Source organism: Uranotaenia lowii, chromosome 2, assembly GCF_029784155.1.
Source record: "Uranotaenia lowii strain MFRU-FL chromosome 2, ASM2978415v1, whole genome shotgun sequence".
Classification (NCBI taxonomy): Eukaryota; Metazoa; Arthropoda; class Insecta; order Diptera; family Culicidae; genus Uranotaenia; species Uranotaenia lowii.
Window position 1 is genome coordinate 332,369,776 of NC_073692.1, and position 23,298 is coordinate 332,393,073.

The following is a 23,298-nucleotide window of genomic DNA, read 5'->3' on the forward strand; positions in this document are numbered from 1 at the left end:
CTTCTTTAAGAGTTTTTCCATACCCGTACTGCTTAGATGCCCTAGTCGTTTATGCCATGTCTCTATACTTATCTTGTTTCCAACATATGCTCTTCGTTCCGCCGACTTTCCTTCCCAAACGAGTTCAAGGTGGAACAGACCGTCATTGTAATTACCCTTGGCTATGATTTCTTCCCCATTTTCGAAAATAACCTCCTCATTGGTAAAAGTAACCCTTTTACCCCGTTTGCTTGCCTTTCTGACTGATAATAGATTTTCCTCAAGTCCAGGAATAAACAAAACGTTGTATAATTCAAGTTTCTTTATTGAATTCTTTCCAATTACGCTTCTCAATTTAATCTTTCCCATCTTCGTCGCCCGAAGATTTTCTCCGGATTTAGCCGTCGTGATGATGATTGTGTCTTCAAGCTCTTGGATATCCTCCAAAAGCTCCTCGTCCTTTATCATATGGTCCGATGCTCCCGAGTCTACGACGAAACGAACCTTCCTGGTGTTAGTTGCCGGCGCCTGTTTGTTCCCAGCCATCATCGCGTGTGTTCTTTTAATGTTCTGCTTATATTTTTCTCGCTCCTTGGCAACAAACTTCTTCATTAGTGGGCATTTGTTTTTGTAGTGCCCAAGTTCGTTGCACCCAAAGCACCGGACATCCTTTTTAGATTTTAAGGCAATGTTTCTGTGCTCCTTCGGTTTTTCCTCACCATCTTCAGCGTCTAAAAACATTCGCTTTATCTCTGTCAGAGACTTCAGGCAGAGCTCCTGATTGGAGAGGACGAGTAGAGCACCTTTAACGTGCTTATATCGGTCAGGGATTGCGCTTAATAAAGCATGGACTTTTTCCTCATGCGAAATGGCTGAGTTCATTCTTTCCAACTCACGGATTATCAGATCGAACTCATCGATTATTTTTCTGAGCGAATCCTTAACCCTGTATTTAATTGAGAAAAGCCTTTCCCGCATGTTCACAAGCGCCGCTGTTCCCGACTTCTGGTAGGTTTTTACCAGCGTGTCCATGGCGTCTTTCGCGTATTCAACGCCCACTATTTTATTCAGCACCTCGTTATTAACTGCCATGATGATTTCGTCGAGTGCAGCCACATCTTCGTCCAAGCGCTTCCGTACGGTTGCCTTCCGCTCCTCCTCCTGCGCTGCTGTGGCTCCTGCCACCGGGATGAAAAATTCTTCATTGGCCGGCGTACGTAGAAGTGTGTGTGTGAGCTTCAGCTTAGCCAGCCGATGCTCAACACGCCACTTCCACGCAGCAAATGTTGCCTCGTTGCCGTCAAAAATCAGTGCCTTGTCGACGCTATGGAGTGTGGTCGAATAGGAGATAGTCCGCTCAAGAGTTCCCCTCTCGTAGCGGCTATCTCTCCTATCGCCGATGCACGACCCGGAGCTCTCGCCTCTGCCACCGCCGGTTGACATCATGATGCGTCTTCTACCCTTGGTCCTTGTTGATCTGCACCCGGTGTCCTCGTTGATCTGCACCGATCCCTTTCGTCCAATGGGATAGAGCTGCTAGTTAACCACTAGCTTAGATGCCCGCCAGTTAACCACTGGTTCCAATTTTGCTTCGAATAAGCAAAAAAAACGTTATGTCCAGAATACTTCTGGGCCCATAACCTGTTCAGGTGTACAGGTTATTATATCCCAGTTACCCACTGGGCCCATAACCTGTTAAGGTGTACAGGTTATTATATCCCAGTTACCCACTGGGCCCATAACCTGTTAAGATGGATAGGTTATGACATCCCAATTAACCACTGGGCCCATAACCTGTAGAGTTTCTCAGAGTCAATCGAAATAAAAACGCGATTATCAAACTCTTGTTTAAGGTTTAAGGTTTAAGGTAACTTTATTTAAGACGAACACAAGGTATAGCTTATAACTAGATCGGTTACATTAGTGATTTTTGTATTTATTTTATGCACTTTCTTCTCGGTGTGCCTATTTCTGATTTAAAGAACCATGAACATTTAATCCAGTTGTCCACTACATTGTATCAAACATTGTATCCAATCTCGTGCAATGTTCCGTGCAAGTTGTCCGTTTGACAGATGACAGCTGACAGATGAAGTCTCCACGAAATGCGCAGGGTGTTGTTTGTAGAATGTCAAATTGATGTTGTGTGCAATTCACTCGACTTGCATATAATCGCTAGTTCCCGAGTGAAATGATTTCTCAACAATTTTCACGTACGGATCAAATGAATTTGTATTAGCTTTTAAGTGATTCACGTAAATCATAGAAAAATTCACGTAATGAGTGCCTACGTGAAAATCCAGGTGAATTTAAAGTTTCCTTTTCGGCTGAGTGTAGTGTTATCATTGCAAATATTTTCAATTTTACTGTTTATGTTTTTATTAAAGTCTACATAAATATATTATAAATTTATTTAAATTTAAAAAAAAATATGATTTTTTTTCTCAGCGTGTATATAAATATTTGATATACACACTCATTTGGCGGAACACTTGAAAGTTGTAAAATTGACCCGTTTTGGCGAACCCTCGTTATCTGTCAAATAACGGGTCATTTGGTCGGGTCAATATTACACATTATTTCGAAAAGCCCGTGTACGCATCAAGACGGGTAGTTTTATGAGTTGTCAAAATTTCAACCGTTTTGTTTCAAGTCCGCTGGACTGTTTGGAGGAGGATTATAGAAAGTAGGTATAAATCTTAATATTATCGTCAAAAAGGTTCTAACGGTAATACATATATGATTCTCTTTATAGACTGCGTGGAATAAAAAGACCCACATAAGGGGGGTTCCGATTTCGAACGAGATCGCTTCTTAATCAAACTTAACTGGTAAAATGGTAAGTTTATTTTTATGAATACATTTTTAAATCGTTAATTTATAATCAATTATTCCCTCGCAGGCTGCATGTTCTCCTGGAACCATCAGCTGTGGAAATAATCATGATCCGGAAGCTCCAGAAACCGAGCGGGTGAAAAACTGACGTACACACTTAATCTTTTCTCCTGTGGTCGGGACGATTTTGTCCTGTATTTTCAACAGCTGAAATTACAGGACAATCTCGGGACAGAAAAACAGCTCAGGAAAATATCTGTCAAATAAACCTGTAGCGTCGAAACGATTTTCTTCTGTGAATTGCAGGGAGTTTTGTAATTCTCCTGTGAGCTCATGACAGGCTACTTTCGAGATTTGCAGGGGATCTGTAGTGGTTTGCTTTTTTTCTGCTTACTAATCAATTTTCAAGACTTTCTTTTGAAATGAAATAACATACATTTTCATCAAGCATAAATCAATTCATTTATTTAAAATTTACATACATGTACAATATTTTGACACACAACACTATTTTATTTTAAAAACACTCCACTCGTATTTTCTTGCTTTCGGACCGACCGGCTGTGTGCGGGCATTGTTGATCCGTTGAAGATGCCGCTGCGGAATAAAGGGCACTTGCACGAAGGAGCGGTGTTGAAATTACTTACGTTTACCGTTTTCCGTACGGATCATACATCTTATGTATTTGAAATGAGCTGGCTCCGTCAACCAAACGTACCGGTAACAACTTTGCCGGCCTGGAGAGTTTCAAGCGACGGGAGAATGGAGGGGCGATTAGCATTTTTCCCAAATGCTTTTCGAAGATCTGCGGCTTTGGAGGTGAAAATCGTTGATTTGCTTCCTTGTCCCAACACTTAACACTTTGATTGAAAAAAAAACCCATAGAAAACCTTCTTGCCTTTTGCACCCACATGGTAGAAGAGGACAAAAAAGCTTTATTTTCTCACACGTCTGCAACAAACGAACGGTAACCGCAAAAAAATGACGAGTTGAATCTTTTGACGGTTTTAAATTTTGTGCTTAAGTGGAAAAGAGAGAAAAAACAGTTGTTTTTTTTCTGTAGAGAAGAGCAAGCGAAAGAAAATTTGACAAGAATAGGGTCTCCCGTGATTCAGGCGAACACTGTCCTGAACTCACCGGGACACTTTAAGCTCCTGTGCTCTCGTAGCAAGTTCGTCTCGGATTTCAGAAGAGATGAAGCGTCCCGAGATTCGGGTGATTTCTCCTTCGAATTTCGTTTGAATTGAGCAGCTTTCCTGTGATACGGAAAATCATGGTCCCGAGCGGGATAAAAGCAATCTTAGTGTGTACAATGTTAAAATTTAAAGTTAAAAATTAAATTTGTGTGAAGAAATAAAGCATGTTTAGTTGAGAAATATCTCATTATATTTGCATATTGTATTCCTTGCATGCAACGTTACTTGACGCTTGAAACTGCTCACATCTCCACAACGCAAACGTTTCAAATAATGTGTAAATTTGACCCGACGATATGACGTAAAGCCTATGTACCCTATAAAGGGTACAAGGCCTGTACACGAAAAAGGAGTTAACCCAGTCTTATCCGATAACGCATCAAAACTACACTATAAGGGGTTGCGCCAGATGAGTGTGTATGCTGCCTTGAATTGACTCATGCATCCCTTTCAAATAGTTGACTAGATTTTTAAACTCCCTTTTTTCTTTTTGATTCGCTGACTGAAATGATCGCATCGCCCTCGAATCGCATCGCATTGAACTTCCAGAAGTAGAAGCAGAACTGATTCACCGTTGACTGCGATAAGTGCTCTCGGAAGTCCAAAATAGTTCAGAGGAAGTTTTTGAACCGGTTTATTTCCTTCTCGCGGATTTCGGTAAAAAGATTGTGTCGGTGTGTAAAACGAAGAACCAAATCAGTGTTGTGGTCACTTTTTGCAAGCCATTCTTCTACGCACAAGGCAGCGTAACGAGTAAACAGGTCCCAAAAAAAAAGTCTCGGATAATTTTAGCAAGAGCATCACGTCACCAAATACGCAATAAGTTATTTTTTTAGTTTTTTGGTTCGTTCAGTCTTTAGCAGACCAGTTTAGCATCCCGTCGACCGTCAGTCGTCATCGGAGATCAGGCGCCGCATCTAGTCATCATTGAAATAAACAAGAAAAAAACATCAGACTGCAGTCTGCCGAAGAGCACATTTCAGTCTTTCTACGGAGTGCGGTGAGCGAAGATTTTGACATTCAAGTGCATCTGTGCAAAGTGTATTTAGTGGAGAAAGTTTTGGCCGAATTGCATCAGAATTAGGTTTTAGCGGATGCCCCCAGTACAATCCAAATGAAAATGTCCAGATTTCTGACGGCAAAAAGTTGCCTGGAGGCGGTGGTCTCGCTCGGAAGTGCCAACATTCCATCCATCGAAAATGCTGGATGCCGCAAGCTGATTACACAATACTTGATGGCGGCCGCCAGACGGTCGCTGTCGACTCAAATCGGAAAGGTGGAACAGCAGCCATCGTCGGATCAGCTTCCACCGGTCGTCGATCCGGAGGTGATGCATGCCGACATGCTGCAGCGTTTGACCAAACTGTACGAGGAGGAAACGCACCGGAATTTAGTCGTTCCGCCCTTCAAGAAGGCCCTGCTGTACGGGGACAAGTCGGCCATCCGGGATCACACCGGTGATTACAGCTTCATTCAGATATACGAAGCAGTTAAGGGGCTGGCCATCCAGATCGCTAACTGTTGCGGTAAGTTTTTTTTCCTGCTCAAAACACAAAATTTACAATTCTGAAAAAAGAATCATACAAGGCTAAGTCATAGAAATTTTGATAAAAAAATTATTTTTTTTGTTTAGTGTCACAAGATGTTACAAAAATGAAATGAGATTTTTTTTTATCGAATTTTCTATTTGAAACGATGCTTTGAATTAGCAATTGTAATTTATAATTTATTAAAACACTTTAAAGGATAACTCAATTATAATAAATTTACTAAGGAAACTATATTCAACTAAATGAAACACAACACTATCAGAAATTCTTAGAAACTAAGTTTGTAAAATGTGGTTCAGTGATTTCTGAGATTGAAGAGCCGAATTTTGTATTTTCGCAGTAGGTTTCTTTGGTCCTTAATGTGTGAAACCACATTCAAATAAAAAAGTGATAGATTCTGAAATCAACACCACTATCTAATTAGGTATGTTGAAATGTTAAAGAAAGTATAATTTTATTGAGAAAAACATTTTGATTTCCAGTTCTTACCCCACGTTAGCAAGGCTGTCTCCATTATAATAAAAAGGAAGCTTCGAGCTAAATAACCTTTGGCTGGCTTGATCTTTCTCTTCGCTGAGTTTTTAGGATGAGAAGCCCGAATCTGAATAACAAATTATGAATGCATACCTACTCTCCCAATTTTATACCAAAAAACTGCGCATTCAATAAATTTTGAACCAGTTTTATCTAGAATTACGAATTAAACGTTATCAACGAACTCATGTTTCATTAATTATTAGGTAATTTGGTTATCGTATTATATTCGCTACTGTTAGAAGAATACCTACTTAGTTGATTTAGTTGAGTCTATTCCCAGTTCTGATTCTAATTCTTGATTTGAAATTTTAAAATTGAAAGTTGAAATTCTGATTCCGTATCAACTTGTGAGTTCTGTTATACACTCCCGAATCTGGGTTTGTTGTTGTATTTAGAAATATGATTGTGAATTCCAACTAGGTAATTGTTGTCGATTCTGCATTCTGAATATGAATCCTGCAGAATGGCTAGCAAACCGGGAGTACCGAAAAAAAACTTCGGAATTTCATTGGTTTATCGGCAAACCACGGATCTACTTAGAAATTTCCTAAATATTTTCAAATAATAGAATAAGGGTATAGTATAACTGATCTCTTCGCTTAACAATTTGAATGCTATGATAACAAAATAATCTTGTTAGTTTTCCAATAAATTCTATTCAAACGAGTTAAGTTCAGTAATCTCTCATTTTCACAAATGTTTATGAATCTCCATTTTCAATTATTTAAACCGATTTGAATATTCCCTTAAAATTTTAAATCCTTTTTTTGTTAAAATCCCAGACAAATAAACAAATAAATAAACAAATTTAAATCCTTTAAAACATAAGGGGCTTGTGATATAGCTCAGTTGGCAAGTCAGTTGCTTCCTGAGCCGATGTCCGTGAGTTCGAGCCCAAGAGTAAACATCGATCACAATTGTACCGGATGGTCTTGCGCCGTTTGGCCTAAAGTCATTAGGCATAAAGCCGTTTGGCATAAAATCATTTGGCGTAATGATCAATTGGCATAAAAATGTAAAAACCCATAAGATTACATTGAATGTTGTTAAAAGTTGAAATACATTAGTTTTATTTGTCAATTTAAAGAGTTTTCAGGTTCCCTAGGTAAGCCCGTGTCTCTAGATTTACCCAAATCTATGGACAATTCTCTAGCTCGCGACGCGAAGCCTAAGGACCATACATAATTTTAGTTTAAACGCGAAGCGTGAGGAGGCTTGAAGTTTTTATCCATCATTTTAGGACAGCCCCGTCTTTCCAATCATGCCAAACGGCCATTATGCCAAACGGTTTTATGCCAAACGGCATTATGCCAAGCGACTTTATGCCAATCGGTATACCATCATTTACATTGTCTAGCTCTCTTAAAAAGCAACTTATTATGGAAAAATTTAGTGCATTGCCCGGGCTTCAACTATATTTGTTAAAAAAATCCATGATTAGTTGCTTTAGCTTCAAGGTGAACCAAAATATCTCCCAAGACGGAAACGATTTTTTCAGTATTGCCTTTTTTTAAGTAATCTAACTGAATAATACTTACAACTTACACATTAGAATCATTACGCCTGGTTTAATTTATGTAAAAACTTCCTGTGAAAATGAACGTGAAAAAATCTTATTTCGCTCGACTCGACAGTGACTGGAGTCGAGTCGAGTTACTCAACTCGTCTTATGTAATAGGGCCCTATGTTTACATTTGCATCTCGTCTCTTCTCAATCTTCCGACAAGTATGGGAGACCTTCAGCAACCAATATGTAGTTGTACCTCAACATGCTGACGAAAGTTGAATGCTGCAGCGTAGCGTATTTTGAATACAAATTAATTAATAGAAACCCTTCGTAGATCGAGGCTTTTATGGCATTAGTCAGTGGTACCAATATGAGGAAGAAAAAATTATGTGAAGAACAGATGTAAAAATAAAAGAAAAGATTATCGCTCTCTTTACTTGCGGACCAGCAAACCGATAACACCTGTTTTTACTGCTCCCCAAAAACCCCGAACTTAACACATATGTGAAGGCCGACTTCAAACAGATCCCCGTCAACCTGTTTTTCACGGCCAAGGATAAGTTCAGCGATCCAGAGCATGTCCGCACTCAGAACATGTCCAAATTAGCGAATAAATTCCTGGTTTGGCAAGCCATCTGCATATGCGGCAAGCGGAGTGCACCTTTCGTGACCCAGGACACGATGAACGGACAAGTGTACATGAAAGAGTGCCTCTAGAAGTGGCTGCTTCCTCTTCTGAAGGCCCTCAACGTCCTAACAATCTTCTGGCATCACCTTCTTAAACGACCTAAGGTAGTGAAGACAGTCGAGGAACAAAGGAACTGAAGAAAGTATGGTTTTACATGCAAAAAACGGTCGATTCACAGGTTGTGAAAAATCTTATAGCCGAAGTTAAGGCCAAGGTGCGGGCATTTGTGTATGGACTGTAAATAAAATATGAGTAAAATAGTAAAATGAAGGTTAATAGTTATTTTTCAATCCCTGAAAATTGTCAATCTGATGAAAACTTGAATTTTGCGAATCAATTTTGTGTGTGGCAATGTCATCGTGGACACCCTTTACTACTATGTTTTAGCGTAGGTTCAAAACACGCTTCAATCGGTTGTTCCTTCTAAATTTCCTTTGAAAACTTTCTTTGCCAAGAAGCTGAGTATATGTCCGTCTGCTAGACCTCCAAATCATGCTGATCTACAAGGGCCATTCAGTAATGCATTGTGGAGTACAGGACGACTGTCGTCGATACCTCGTTGTAGTTAATGCCGAGCCGCTGGAAGTAGCTTAACCTCCAGCCTCGTTCTGTACCGCTCAGAACGGTCATTAAAATCTTGCTTGATCTTGGAACTAAACTGATTTTGTACCTTATTTCAAAGTATTTTGAATTCGCGATGCAATCGAAAAAGCCTTCCCCGGATTTTGCCTCAAATGGAAGTGTCATCTGATTTGGAGTTTGAGACATCCCCTTGCATCCGCAAACTCTCAAGTTGGCTTGGACCGGTCTCTTCCAACGTCATGGACTACATGGTCCTGGATGGATTGCGATTGGCTTCTCCACGACCGTCTTTTACCGTACCGTAGCATTTTGTTTGGGGGTGTGGGGATTCCGTCTTTTTCCATGCTATGAAACACCGTCTGTCGTTTTACCTTGCCCTTGAAACTTTGATAGTCTTGTCGACATCAGCTTTCGGTACGGATCAGTGAAGGAAAACCCTTTTGGAGTTAAATTGGACCACATAGATTTGCGTGCAAGAAATCGAGTGGACCTTCTGCTCTGAATATGCTGGGCTGAAAAGGACCTTTCGCATGCTAACACAGAACGTAGCCAACAGAATACTTCGAGGTTCTCTTTGGGCTGAGATTCTCCATTGGCATAAACTGACGCGTCCTCTTTCTCTTCAGTAATGAGCTTTCGATCTTGCCTTGGTTCAGCCTGTCACGTAACCAGTACGTGCATCCACTAATTACCAATTGGTTGTTTTCTCTTCAAGATCAGCAGGCTCATGACAGTTGAAACATTCACTTTCTCTTCTAACCTCCAGCACTGATGAACCTCCAGATCTTATGATATGTCTTGGTTATGAAATCATTGACCAGCAGTAATTATACCAGCTACTGACCGTTGACTTAGAATCCAACTTCGTACAAGCTATCGGTAGCTTTAAATCGTCCACATAATCTTTTGCATTCTTATGGCGTATTTTTTTTTTTTGATTCCGGATTTGGCTCTCGAACCGTCAGAATAAAAAAGCGAGTTTCGGGTTTCGAGTTATTCCATACGTATAGGTGTGCGTGAGAACGAGCGCAATGTTTACATTCAGCTGTCATTTTGTTCTCCATTCTGGATTCCTTCATTCGGTTCTTCACATCCGGATTGCCGTTTTTCGTGTCCGGATTGCACTGGACTGCAGATAGTACGATTTTGCTTGGCTGAGAGGTTCAAAATCGCGGCAATAATCATTTGCCTGTTCATTATTTCAACTGTTTTGTTTTCAGCCAAAAACAGCTGTTTAATGTTTTGACAACAACGTTGAGAGTATTGGTGAACTTCTCGCAAAACTGACTTTTTTCTCAGGGCGACTCCGTCCCTTTTTCGAGCGAACCTAGGTTGCCTCTCGAGCAATAAATGAGCACGATGACAGCAGTTAGAGCGAACCTAGGTTGCCTCTAGTTTGCCTCCAGGTGAAAAAAAATACGGTATTAGATTACTTCAGCTTTAAGCGGGCCATAGACTACACAAATTGGCCTGTACAAATTCGATGATTCCGCGTCGATTGTTTGATCTATGCTCGCCCACACACTATACAAACATATTTCACGCGAACACAAATGATTGCTCGCGAAAACAGCAACAGCAACAAAAAAAACCATCTCCACCCCGGCTGGGAGAATGTTTTGTACAAAATATTTCGATCCCGACCGATTTTACTCCAACCGTTTGGGCGCTCATTCAAGCAGTGCCATACACTATGCAAATCGTGCTCACAGCGGCAAAATTTCATCGAATTTCATCGCATTTGTACAAATGTTGTGTAGTCTGTGGCCCGCTTTACCGTCGTCTTTCTTGAATACTGAAACGTTGCTTTGCTCGATGTACAGGCAAATGATATACTGTCTTTTTCTTGATCCTTATCCTGGTCACCTCTCGGTTTGACTCTGCGCCGACCTTTTCTTTGTATTAGCGAACTACATCATCTTCACCGGACCGGTAATACCAACAAGAGTTAGCTGATCCGTGATCCGTCTCTGTAGAGCGTTTCGATGGCCGACAGACTCATTGAGCTTCTAGAAGAACGCCGAAGAAATCATATCAAGAATCAAGTTTTCCAAAGTACATGAATAATTTTGGCAAAGTAAATCTCTTATTCTAATTTGTTTTGTTTAGAGAGAATTAATCTCTAATATTTTTTGAATATTTTTTAAACCAGTCTAAACGCAGTGCGCTCATTAAAAAGAAGCTTAGGGGAGATAAGGGCATAACGATCACCCAGGGCACTCCCTTTTTATACAAAAGAACGTATTTTCTTAAACAACTTTTCATGAGGAGTTGTTTCGTACTACCTATAGTATTAATTCAAAAATTATCCATTACAAGATTCGGAACTCTTGCGAAAATCGACGGACAAAATCCAAAAGCGCCACCATCAAATGCTGCGGCAGAAATGCAACTATTCAGTAAAACACGCCAAGGAAAACAAACAATTTATATTACACGGTCGGAAATAACTAGCAGTTTGAGGGTTCATTTGCACAACAAACACACTGAGGTCTTTCTCTACGTGGTCTTGGTTCTCCAGAATTAGCACGGTTTTTCGGTATCAGAGTCGTCATGCGCTATTCAAAGCTTTTTTTTTTTCTTTGGGGGCCGTTCAGATACCACGTGGATAGAAAAATGAAATTTTAGACCCCCATCCTCCCCCTGCGTGGACAAACGTGAACGTTTGGCAAACACGTACCCCGTCCCCGGATGTCCACGTGGACAGGTTTGAATTTTTTTTTCTAAATCTTATTGACAGTTAGAAAACACTACTTTCTACTTTTTTTTGTTACCGAAAGGACTGATTTTGAAAAAAAAAAACGAAATAGCATTTCCTGATATGAAATAGTTTTAAAATTCTTAATGATGAATTAGAATAAATTAAATTAAGAGCTTGGTAAAATAATCTGTATTATAACATAAATCAGGATCCTAATCAAAATAAATATTTGGCCAAGTCATCAAAACCCTTAATCGCAATATCCTCAGCACTGTTCCGTGGAATTTGGAATCAATAATCAGGAACAATGATAAATAAGTTATCTGTTTTAATTGAAGATTATTACTTTTAATTGAGGAATCTGAATGCGCAAAAACGAGTCAGGTTCTCAATTAAATTGAGTCAGTGGCATAGCTTTTCTCCAAAAATAGGTGAAAGTATGTTAGAGTGCATTTTGCAAATGTATTCCAAATTTGAACATAAGCATATTAGAGTGCATTTGAACCCCCCGGAACGAGGGGTACAAGTGAAAAATTCAATTATCGAGAAATGTTGACCTTTTCTGTCAGTAGATGGTGTTAAGGTTTGTTAAAAGATTGTCCGTTGGCATTTATATGAAAAATTTCAAGAGCTAGGTATCTTGGAATATATTATTTTTGATTAATTGTTCACCAAAAAAGAAATATCGTTTTCATCTTCACAAAAATATTAAATAATAACCAGCTAGGTTCTCAAGTGACAAAAATATTATAATTCTTGTGGTGCTAATAAGCTTTTATGAACTTTAATTCATCTTGATCTAAAATGTACGCACTGCAACATGATTTGAACATTGTTTCTCAATTTTTCACTTAAATCAATTTTAAGAAGCGTTTTTACTTAAATTTGTTGACCTGGAGCGAACAGAGCACTATTAATCAGGACACGATGAGCGTTTTCTGCCGTATAATCTAGCAGCGAATCAACTCGATGAAGTCAATTGAATAATAGAGCTACAGCTTGACTCGTTTACCTCTCCGACACCTTATCAATAGGCCAAATAATCTTGTTTCATTGTTTCGTCAAGCTGTAGCTCTATTATTCAGTTGACTTCATCGAGTCGAATTCGCTGCTAGATTCCCCGACAGAAAACGCTCATCGTGCCTTGATTAGTTGTGCTTATACTGCCCCAGGGTGGTTCTCATTATGCCCCTACAGTGACTGGTTTTCAGCTTTCGGCAAAAAATTTTAAAACGCATTTTAAACGTTTTCATCTACTTTTTCAAGTTTTATCCAATTAGGCAATAGAACACAAAACAATGATGTAATTCACATATTACAGCTGTTCTCTATGGTTAAATAAGCGTTTTCCTTAAGGTGGCCATTTTGCCCTTATCTCCCCCACTAGGTTTAATAATTTACGCACGCTCTTTTTTTTAAACTCAAAATTAAGTAGTTTTGGTTCAAAACAGCACTTCGGTGGCTTCCCTCAACTTTGAGTTTGACTGGGCAATAGCAAAACTAAGTTCTGATAGGCATACTTAATACTAAGTTCGGCAGCCGAACTCGAATTTATCCTTTTTTCGAGGGTAGCTTATTTTCAGGGAATTAAAGGATGATTAAATTTTTTTGTATCCGGGTTGCTGTTCCGGTACATTGCATTGCAATTGCAGAGCGGTGGAAAGCTTTGACACTCCCGGTCAAAGAAAACTTCCGGATGTTACTTCCTACGGGAAGTAAACAACATCCGGAAGTTTCCGGACATTCCAAGCCGCTCACCGTATGATGACAATGACAGACAGAATTTTACGCTGACACGGTGAACATGCATTCCATTATGAAGTTCCTTCATAGTCTTCCGGTAAATGTTCCGGGACGACCAAATTTTGCAACGTGTTCGTTGGTTGCTGTTCTGGTTCGAACTGAACTCGCTAAGTGTTTTCAGTCCATAAACAAAGAGAGTTCAATTTTTAGTTCATAAGGTCGAACTCAGCTTTGATCCCTCGCCGAAGGAAAAAAAAAGGATCAATTTTGAGTTCGCAGTTCGAACTCCGTTTTGATCCTTCGCAAGGAGGAAAAAAGGGTACTTAACTTTAAGTTCATAGAATCGAACTATGTTTTGAACCTCGGTCATACTTAATTTTGAATTAAAAAAAAAAGAGCGTGCCCGTAAATTGATTTTTTTTGGGTGATGCATCAGTCGATTGATTTGTTTGGAAGATGTCAAATCACTTTCCATATGCTTTTGCACACGTTTGTTTGGAATTTACGAACGCCAGCATCGATAAAAAAAATCACTTCGATAGAAAAAATCTATTTACGAACACGCCGTTAAAAATCAAAAACACAAAATCCTCCTCCAGTGATGCCAGAAATAGTTATTATATTTTACGTTATTTTTTCTTCTGTATGTTTCTATTAACGATTTTTCATGCTAAATTTTTCGTTTTCTTTCTTAGTTTTTGTTGTGAATGAAGCAATCTTTTCCTACCATATCAAACATAAAGCAAGAGATGTGCAAACTTGTCCGAAATGATACCTTGCGCCGTTTTTTTTTTTAATTTTTGCATCATCAATCCCCCGAACCGACTGACCCGGCCCACTCGATTCGGTGTTGATTAGAAACCATAAACAAATTAAAATGTTTATTTTTAGCTAAACCAGCCTCGCAGCATTTGTGCTGCCGGTGCAAGTTAACCGTTTGTTTTCTTTTTCTGTTTTGTTCTGTTTACGGGCTTGACTCTGGCGTCACACACGAAACCGAATATCGCAAATTGGCGACGCCAATTTGAAAATGAATGTGGAATCTCGAGTTGTTTATGCTCTTAAATAAAAGAATGAAAAAATACAACACAAAGTCATAGCAAGAAAAAAATCCGTTCCCCCGTCAAATGAATGGTATTGCGTTTCACAAAATTCGAAGCGATAAGCGGCCGAGCACCGACCCGGTGCTGTCTCATTTTGAATGTCACCGAAGGAAGTGTAAATTACCTTTTGCTAATCCGGCCGGAGCGCGCGAATTCTTGCTCTTTTTTGCCTTTTTTATAAAGAGCTAAGATGGGTGTTTGTAAAATATATTAACGACCTAAGATTCATGTATTCAGTCATATCTAGATATTTTACTATGTGATTTAACGAAAAATCGATCTACTGGAATTTGAACTGCATACGATAGGTGTAAATAAAAAAAAAACATAAACAGACACTTGCGTTCCGTTATGAAATGCTGTTTGGCGTAATAAACCTGTTCCTCATTAACCTTGAAAAGCAACAATGTATTACCCAAAAAAGACTTGAATCTAAGTCCAGTAACAGGTATACGTATAGGTACTCGCTTTCTGAAAATATTTTTGTCTAGATTTATAATTTTCAACTCGTATTTCTCGTTTTCTAAATTTTTATTTTAAACAGTTAAAGCTTTTAACAAAATACATTGAGGATCTTTTTTATCCAAATTCCTATCTTCAACTTAATGTTTAAAAAAACATAAGGTACCTTTTTTTACTCACTTATGTCTTTCAAAAAAAAAACTGGTTTAAATAAAATTGAATGAACTTATAATTCAATAATTATTTTTCATCGGCTTATTACGAAAGACTGAAGAAGTTTGATAAAAACGATCGATTTAAAAATTATCAAAAGCTCTCCCAGTCGTCGTTTTTTGACCCGAATGACAATTGTTAAAGGGTCTTTAATAAATATTAATAATAATAATAATCTCCCAGTCGTCTATAAAAAATCAGCTTAATTGTGTAGCCTGTCTAAAATTTTATTTTTTTAATTCCGTAGAAACTTGATCATTCTGACATTTCCAATTACTAATTCGTTAGTTTCATGTGAAAGGCATTTGTTGAGCTACATCATTGCTCTAATTTATTTCTTTTATCGCGTTCAATTTTATTGTAGAACAGCAAGAATCACTCGATGCTTCTCTTGACAACGAGGAACTTTATCCGTTCACTTGGGTATCTGATATCACTGTCAAATAAAACAAAAGCCCGAAAAAATATCACTTGTTTGTTTCTGTGCACTTTTAACCGCAAACCAAATTTTTATAATCTGCGGTTTGTTTTTTTTCACTTGAATCTGAAATAGATTTGATTTCCTTGTTATAACGAATTTGCAAGAGTTCGACTGACTTTGATCAATTTATTTTATTACTTGATTAACTTTTTTTTCTTCAATTTTTACAGGCAGCGCATCACAGTCACGAGTAGCGTTTATTTGTCCCAACAATGCAACTTACGTTATCAGCCAGTGGGCCTGTTGGTTTTCGGGACAAGTTGGTAAGACGTTTGGTTACATTTTCAATAAATATGGTTTACTGATTTTGTTTTATCTTTTAGCCGTTCCGTTGAACCCCAGCTATCCTAAAGAACTATTGGAGTACTATATCAAAGATTGCGACGCATCTCTTATTATTGCTACACCAGAGTTTCAGAAAATTGCACAACCATTAGCTACTAAACTAGACAAAAAGCTTCTTCTGGTACACCACGATTTGCTGAAAAATGATGCTAAACCGGAAGAAGAAATTTCCTATTTGGATCCCAAACGAGAGCATTTGGTACAGTTGCAAAACACGTTAGTTGTTGAAGGTTGCCTGAATGGGGAATTTTATCGCAATGCTAATGCATTGATTCTGTACACTTCCGGAACCACCGGTAAACCGAAAGGAGTGGTCCTTAGTTTTGCAAATCTTGATGCCCAGTTTAACGCACTTGCCCATGCCTGGCAATTTAGCAGCACCGATTCCGTTCTTCATACCCTTCCACTGAATCACGTCCACGGCACAATAAATGCCCTCAACTTACCTCTTTCCCAGGGGGCCAAATGCGTCATGTTACCCAAGTTTGACAGCAGCAATGTGTGGAGTTACTTATTGAACGTGAATATGACCACCAAGGAGAGAATCAATATCTTCATGGGTGTGCCTACAATGTACGGTTTGTTGATCAAAGAGTACGACAATGTTTTCGCGAAAAATGCCAGAATGTGTGACTATGTAAAAACTCACTGCAAAAATAAGATAAAGCTCATGATTTCGGGATCAGCTCCATTACCTGGCACGATATTCAAACGATGGCATGAAATCAGCAGTCACAATCTGTTGGAAAGGTATGGCATGACCGAAATCGGAATGGCCGTTTCCAACCCTTACATCCAAGACGAAACTCGAGTACGAACACAAGGCTGTGTAGGTTTACCGCTTCCAGGAGTTTCACTTAAAATCGTCGATAACGAACACAAAAAGGAACTTATATTAGAAGGAAAACCATCTGAAGGATTTTGGGATCCTACTCCAAATGCTAAAGTCAATGAACAAAATCAACCAATCACGGGGCAACTTTACGTGAAGGGTCAATCAGTTTTCAAAGAGTACTGGCAAAAGCCAGCAGAAACTGCATCCGAATTTGAGAACGGTTGGTTTAAAACGGGTGATTCAGTGGAATTCTCAAACGGAACAATCAAAATGTTGGGCAGAACATCTGTCGACGTTATAAAATCAGGAGGATTCAAACTTTCTGCCCTAGAGATTGAAACCGCTCTTCACGAACACCCGGAAACGAATGATGTAGCCGTTCTAGGGATTCCAGACGAGACATGGGGCTCGAAGGTTGTTGCCGTGCTAAGTGTTAAGAACGCCGAAACCTTCAGTATCCCTCATCTTCTGGTGTGGCTCGAAAGCAAGCTACCCAAACAGGCGATTCCGAAGGAGGTCAAACTGGTCAAAGAAATTCCACGAAACGCCATGGGTAAGATAAACAAAAAGGAACTTAGCGCTAAACTGTACGATCAGAGTAACCCGGAAGTTCAAAAAAAGGTCGTAAAATAAGCCTATCCTCAGCGAGGATTTTCCGTTTCTCTGTGTTCCATATGTTTAAAATATTTACGATTACGTTTTATAACTGCGACTTTCAAGTGCTGGAAGCTAGTTCGGCAGCAGTGTATGAGCGCATCACACTCACAAGAACATGTTATTACTAGTCATTGGACACCGGATCTCGATAAAATCGCGATGTGTGGATCGTAAGCCGGGAGACTAGGATTTAGATGTAGAGCACGCATACTAAAATGGACTGTTCGACTTATCCCTAAATGGCTAGCTAGTGTATTCATGAGCTCTGTGTTATGCTTACACTTGGAACTCAAATATTGACCGTTACTGTGAAGAATCAATCCTCATTACTTGCATTGCAAAACCTACATATGTCTTACACATTATCAAATATTATAACGAACTTTTTAGGGCATCGCCGGTGTTTAGCAATAACTAAAAAGCAAGTGTTTGTCTAATAGTCTATGAGACAAATAAAACTCGATCAATTTACGCGTATAACATGTTTCAGCAATGAATGCTTTCATCAGTCTGAACGTATTCGAAATAATGTCCCTTTAGTAGAGAGGTTTAAGTGTTTGGGTTCTTATGGTTGCGCATGTTCGCATGGTCAGGAATAAATCAGTTTTAATATTTAGAACACACACTCTGTATGGCGAACTGTGAAGAATACTCATTCGCGGTTCTATGAGTCAAGTTTTCAATCGCTTCCATTATGACATCGCTGTGACGATATAAGGTCGAAACAATAGAATACTGCGAATACAGTAATCCGCAATTTTTAGGAGAGTTTTGTCGTTTATACAAAAAATTATCTAAAACATGTAAGTTATATTGTTGAGTCGCCGCGACTATTACGGCCCCCCTCCCTACTAACCAGTGATACAAAGACCCTCGGCACATTTAAACTTTGTAAAAGTAAAAGGCCTTTAATAAACTAGTTGTAAATAAAAAAAAAAAAATGTAAGTTATATTTGAACGTTTTACTAAAGAGCCTCGACAACTATGCCTTAAATTATTGGAAAAATGATCTAGTGAACATGGTGTAAATTGGATTGGATAAAAGATTTTTTCCGGAGTGCTCCAGATATTGAGCAAAGGGTCGACGAATTTCTCTGAAGAGAAGGATTCCGGCAAAGGTCGAAGAAGTGCAATAATTGTCTACGGAAGAGGTTGGAGTGCAAGAAACGTTAAGATCAAGAGATAAAAGAAGTGATAAATTTTACTGCAGGTTGCAATAAGAAAGAAGGAACAACTTGAAAAGAAAAATTATGTATGTAATCCTAATAAGCCGGACTCCCCTTTGTAAAAGGTAAGACCCAGGAATAAGTGTAATCAGTGCAGTTCTACTCATGACCGTGGCGCATGAAAGGAGAGAAACCGTAAGCAGGTACTAAGTACACAAGAACAGCGACTGTTTCTGATTATACATAAGTTCAGACAATATCTTCGATCAAGCAAAAGCAGGGAAAATGAAGCAGATAACCACGAACAAGGCCGAACACTTCGGGTAAGTGAATATATTTTTTTTTCATTTTATAAAGGAACTTAGAGATTGGGGTGGAATTTGCAACATTGTTTGAGGTTTGAGGGCTTATTCGAAATTCATTTATTTTGGCGGTAGCCACAAACTGAGTTAAAAAGTTTCGAGTTCCAAACCTCATGGACGACTACAATACTTGTTTTCCTGTCCTGCAAATTTTCGAAAAACAATCATACTATTCATACTATTCAATGATCGCACTTTTATTTTATTTACAAATGGTTTTATTAAGGCATTTTACTTATAAAGATTTTATGTGCGGTAGTATTTTTCCTAACTTTGGGTTAGTAAGAGGGGGGCCGTAATCGGCTACTCAACTGTTAATTCAATTCTTAGATCGCACTTTTCTGCGCTATGAAAATAAATAAAACCTTAATGATACTTCTTTTAAAGTAGTCGTTACCAATCAATACCAAATAGTGCTATCATTTGCTGTCGATGCTTTTTTTATTTTGCTTGGTATTTGGAAGCTGACTTCCAAAACATGGATACTATAATGAAACCTCATTTTGCTTAAATAATTCAAAAATTCAAAAATTCATTAAATAATTCAAAAATAAATTTTGCTATCATTTTGCCATTAATAGCTCATTTTGTTTTCAGTTTGCTACGGATAAAGGCATCCGTGGACGCGGGTGGGGGCTCTGGATGATGTAGATCAGTGATTTTTAAAGTGGTCCCTACCGTCCCTTTGAGGGCGTTGAGAGCTTCTAGGGGGGCTGTGAGCTCAACTTTTAAATTTGGGGGGCGTTGGAAGGGCTCAGGGGGGCGGTGAGTTCATTTTTAAATTCTCATTTTTTTATAAGTAATAGAACAACTTAGAATTGAAATGACAACGAGTACCTCCAATACCCAGCAATTAAACGATTTTAAAGAATTCTGAAAACCAAATTAAAACCAGGTTAGGGTCAATATCCGTAAACTTACAGAGCTGAGAAGCAAGTTTTTGTCTCTGTAACTCTCAATCACGGACAGTTTTTTTTTAATTGTGACAGATTTCTGTAAATTGATCAGGTTTTACAAGATTATTTTAGGTTGTACTAAAAAGCAAACATTTTGGATGACAATGCCTGAAAATATTCAAAATTTATTGTCTTTATAATTGACAAAAAAAATCTTCCGAATAGGATCTGTGTTAAAAGGCGTCACAGATTTGATCATAGATTTTGGGAATGATAAAGAAGATTGCTAACAAGCCGAAGAAACTTTTATTCATAGTTTTGATTTGTTGGTTTTTAAGTCAATCGATAAATAAATGAAATTCGGCAATTTTTCATGATTAAACATCAAAAGTTATTCAAATTTCACTAAATTGTCGGAATTAAGTTGTTGGAACCTATCGTGAAAGAAACAGTATTCAAGTTAAGTCTACAATTTTCATAAATAATATGTATTTTTTATGCTTTTTCACCGAATTGACAGTAACTATTTTGTGCATAACAAAAAGGCAAATTTAATTAGTAAAGAATCCTGTTAACCGAAATTAAGATTGGCAGTTTGTTATTAGATTTGTTTTTATTTGTTTTCAATGCTTATTAGGTATTTGTTTTGAAAAATTTATTATTTTAAAATTTTAGTCTTGCTGTTTGATGCAATTTTTTTTGTCTTGATTATAGAGATTTTCAACTTTTGTTGTTTCGTCTCTTTTTGAAGCAATTTGATTTTGAATGAATTTTTAGTTATGTATTGCTACGTTTGATGGTTATGCATTGGATTTTCGGTTCTCTCATGTCAATTATGAAAAATTATAAATATGCTTTTTTGAACGTTTCAAATTATACTACAATAAAATTACAAAAACAATTTATGGTGCCGATTAGCATTCTTTCATTAGATTTTTCAAAAATTTACTCAAGGGGGCGTTGAGCTCCAAAATTTATCAAAAGGGGGCGGTGAACGAAAAAAGTTTGAAAACCACTGATGTAGATAATCCACCACATGTGCACGGATTCACCGCAGTTTCGCCAAAGCGTGCGCTAAATTGCATCCTTTAGATTTTTATTTAGGCAAATCTTCAGTGTAAATCACCGCATACCCGACACCATGGCTTCGTATAAATTGTTCTGGCGTGGATTTATTACGTGTGATAGTATTATTTGAGAAAATGAGTCAATCACATACACAGCCGTTTTAAAATTCATAACATTTCACATGTTATGAATCTTCGACAGGAATTCCGTTCACGAGTATACCCAGTTGGTCTGCCTAGTTGGCAGTTAAAAGTAGAGAAAAATAGCATGAGGAGTAAAAATCATGAGGACATCCCACTTATATTCGATGACTGTATTTAATGATCGTTTCAAAACAATTGATTCAGTATTCATTCATTCATGCTGATGATGATGATTTTTATTTATTTATTTATTTATTCGATCCTAGGCTTCAGCCTTTACTCTTTACTAGTTTTAACTAAATATTAAGAATACGCTAACTTAAATCTATTTTTGATTTGTTCTCTGGACTTTTCTAGCTTTATCACATTAGCATGAGCGTTGTAGAGCGCCATCATTCTATAAATAGGTTCATTCCGAGCGTAGTTCTGGATACGGATTGTTAGCTGAAACGGCCTTATGCTGCGCAAACTGCTACGTCCTTCGTTAGGTGAGATTTGTGACAACAAATACGGTGAAAAATATTTTCCAATGTTAAGATCTTTAAAAAAACAACACGTCGATTGATTTCCTACGATTTTCCAGTGCATCCAATCCTACCAGCATACATAAGGCTCGATATTCCGGCATTTCGTCCTGCCAACCAAGGTTACTTAGGGCGTATCTCAGAAATCGTTTTTGGCCTCGTTCTATTCTGTTTTATGTACGATACTGGCGTATTCGATTGCAGTTCGGATAAGGCCAACATAAATCGAAACAATGGTGTAAGGGTTGTCCAGCTCGTGACAAATCCTGCTTACCATACCGTACATGGAGTTTGCTTTGGCAACGACTTGTTCAATATGTTTTGAAAAATTGAGTTCCGCATCCAACTCAACGCCTAGGTCCTTCACCGACGATTTTCTAGCAATGATACAGCTGTTTTCGAAACGATATTCGTGCAAGATGTTATTCATCTTCCGAGAAAAGGTTATCGTTCTACATTTTGAGGCATTAATTTTCAATCCAAACGTGCTGCAGCACTCAGAGAACCTATATACCGCGTTTTGTAGAGTCAAGCAATCCTTGGGGTTTCAAACTGGAAGAAACATTTTCAGTTCATCTGCGTATATCAAAACATACACGTCACGCAACACTCCGGGGAACTCGTTCATAACAGTGATGAAAAGAAGGGGTCCCAAGTGACTCCCTTGTGGTACACCACTGTTAACCGAGAATACGCTGGATCTCGCATTCCCAAGCTTCACGAATTGTACTCTTTCTGTTAGGTGCTCATTTATATCTCAACCTGTATATAAATTATTATAATTTTCGTATGAGAAATTTATATTTTGTTAGTAAAGTATCACAATGTAATATCACAATGCTATATGTCAATACAGGTTGAGGATTTTTTTAGTGCTAATGATATTGTTCGTTTCATTTACGATTGTATCCCAGCTCCCGGTTACCAATTCGCGGTACTCGTTTTGGCAGTATGACATTTCGCGTGTTAACCTGTTTGGCGGTTTGTAACACTTGGCGGTTTCTCATTTGGCATATGACCCTTTTGTCGGTTTGCCTTCTAGCGGTTTGTAACACTACGCGGTCTCCCAATTTGTGAATAAGTCTATTTGCCGGTATGTATAGTTGGCAACTGAGTCACCTCGCGGTCTGTTTCTTACGAGGATCATCCCTAGCTGTGGGTAATCCTAGAAACACTGGACCTTCCTAGATCTTTGAGTAGATCTAAAAAACGGGACCGTCTCAGAAACATAGATCAGAACTACAAGGCCGCCTCCTCACGCTGCGCGTTCGAACTAGGGTGAAATATGGCCTTACGCTTCGCGTTGCGGACCGGGCTAGGGGATTGTCCCTAGCTTTGGGTAAACCTAGAAACACGGGGCCTTCCTAGGTCTTTCAGTAAACCTAGAAATAACGGGACGGTCTTAGAAACTTAGACCAGAGCTAAGAGGCTGCCTCCTCACGCTGTGCGTTCGAACTCGAATGATGCACCGTCGTTCGCTTTGCGTTTCGAAACCAGAAAAGAATTGGGTACAATATTTGCTCAATAATTTCTGAACAAATATCTTACGGCGAAATGTTGCATATTGCCAAAAAGACAAACCGCGAAAAGACTCATACCGCAGAAAATAACACCGCCAAACAAGGCAATTTCCCAAATAGTAAACCGCCAAATCGACCAAACCGTCAATAGTCATGCCGCGTTTTAGGTCCATTTGCCAAATGGTAAACCGCCATACCCCCAGCA

At 38.6% G+C, this 23,298-nt stretch overlaps 1 protein-coding gene across 1 annotated transcript; it reads left to right on the plus strand.

Moving 5' to 3' along the window:
• Positions 1 to 4,527: 4,527 nt before the first annotated feature.
• Positions 4,528 to 17,894, plus strand: LOC129748119 (malonate--CoA ligase ACSF3, mitochondrial). The gene is made up of 4 exons (XM_055742611.1): positions 4,528 to 4,684; positions 4,864 to 5,536; positions 15,748 to 15,840; positions 15,901 to 17,894. The coding sequence occupies exons 2-4, from the start codon at positions 5,125 to 5,127 to the stop codon at positions 17,388 to 17,390; spliced, it is 1,995 nt and encodes a 664-aa protein (XP_055598586.1). The 5' UTR covers positions 4,528 to 4,684; positions 4,864 to 5,124; the 3' UTR covers positions 17,391 to 17,894.
• Positions 17,895 to 23,298: the final 5,404 nt, after the last annotated feature.

Bases quoted from the DNA above. Each gene is read 5' to 3' on its own strand.
- LOC129748119 (XM_055742611.1), top strand. From the start codon at position 5,125: ATGAAAATGTCCAGATTTCTGACGGCAAAAAGTTGCCTGGAGGCGGTG. The intron at 5,537-15,747 runs GTAAGTTTTTTT...CAATTTTTACAG, and splicing joins CCAGATCGCTAACTGTTGCG to GCAGCGCATCACAGTCACGA. The intron at 15,841-15,900 runs GTAAGACGTTTG...TTTATCTTTTAG, and splicing joins TTGGTTTTCGGGACAAGTTG to CCGTTCCGTTGAACCCCAGC.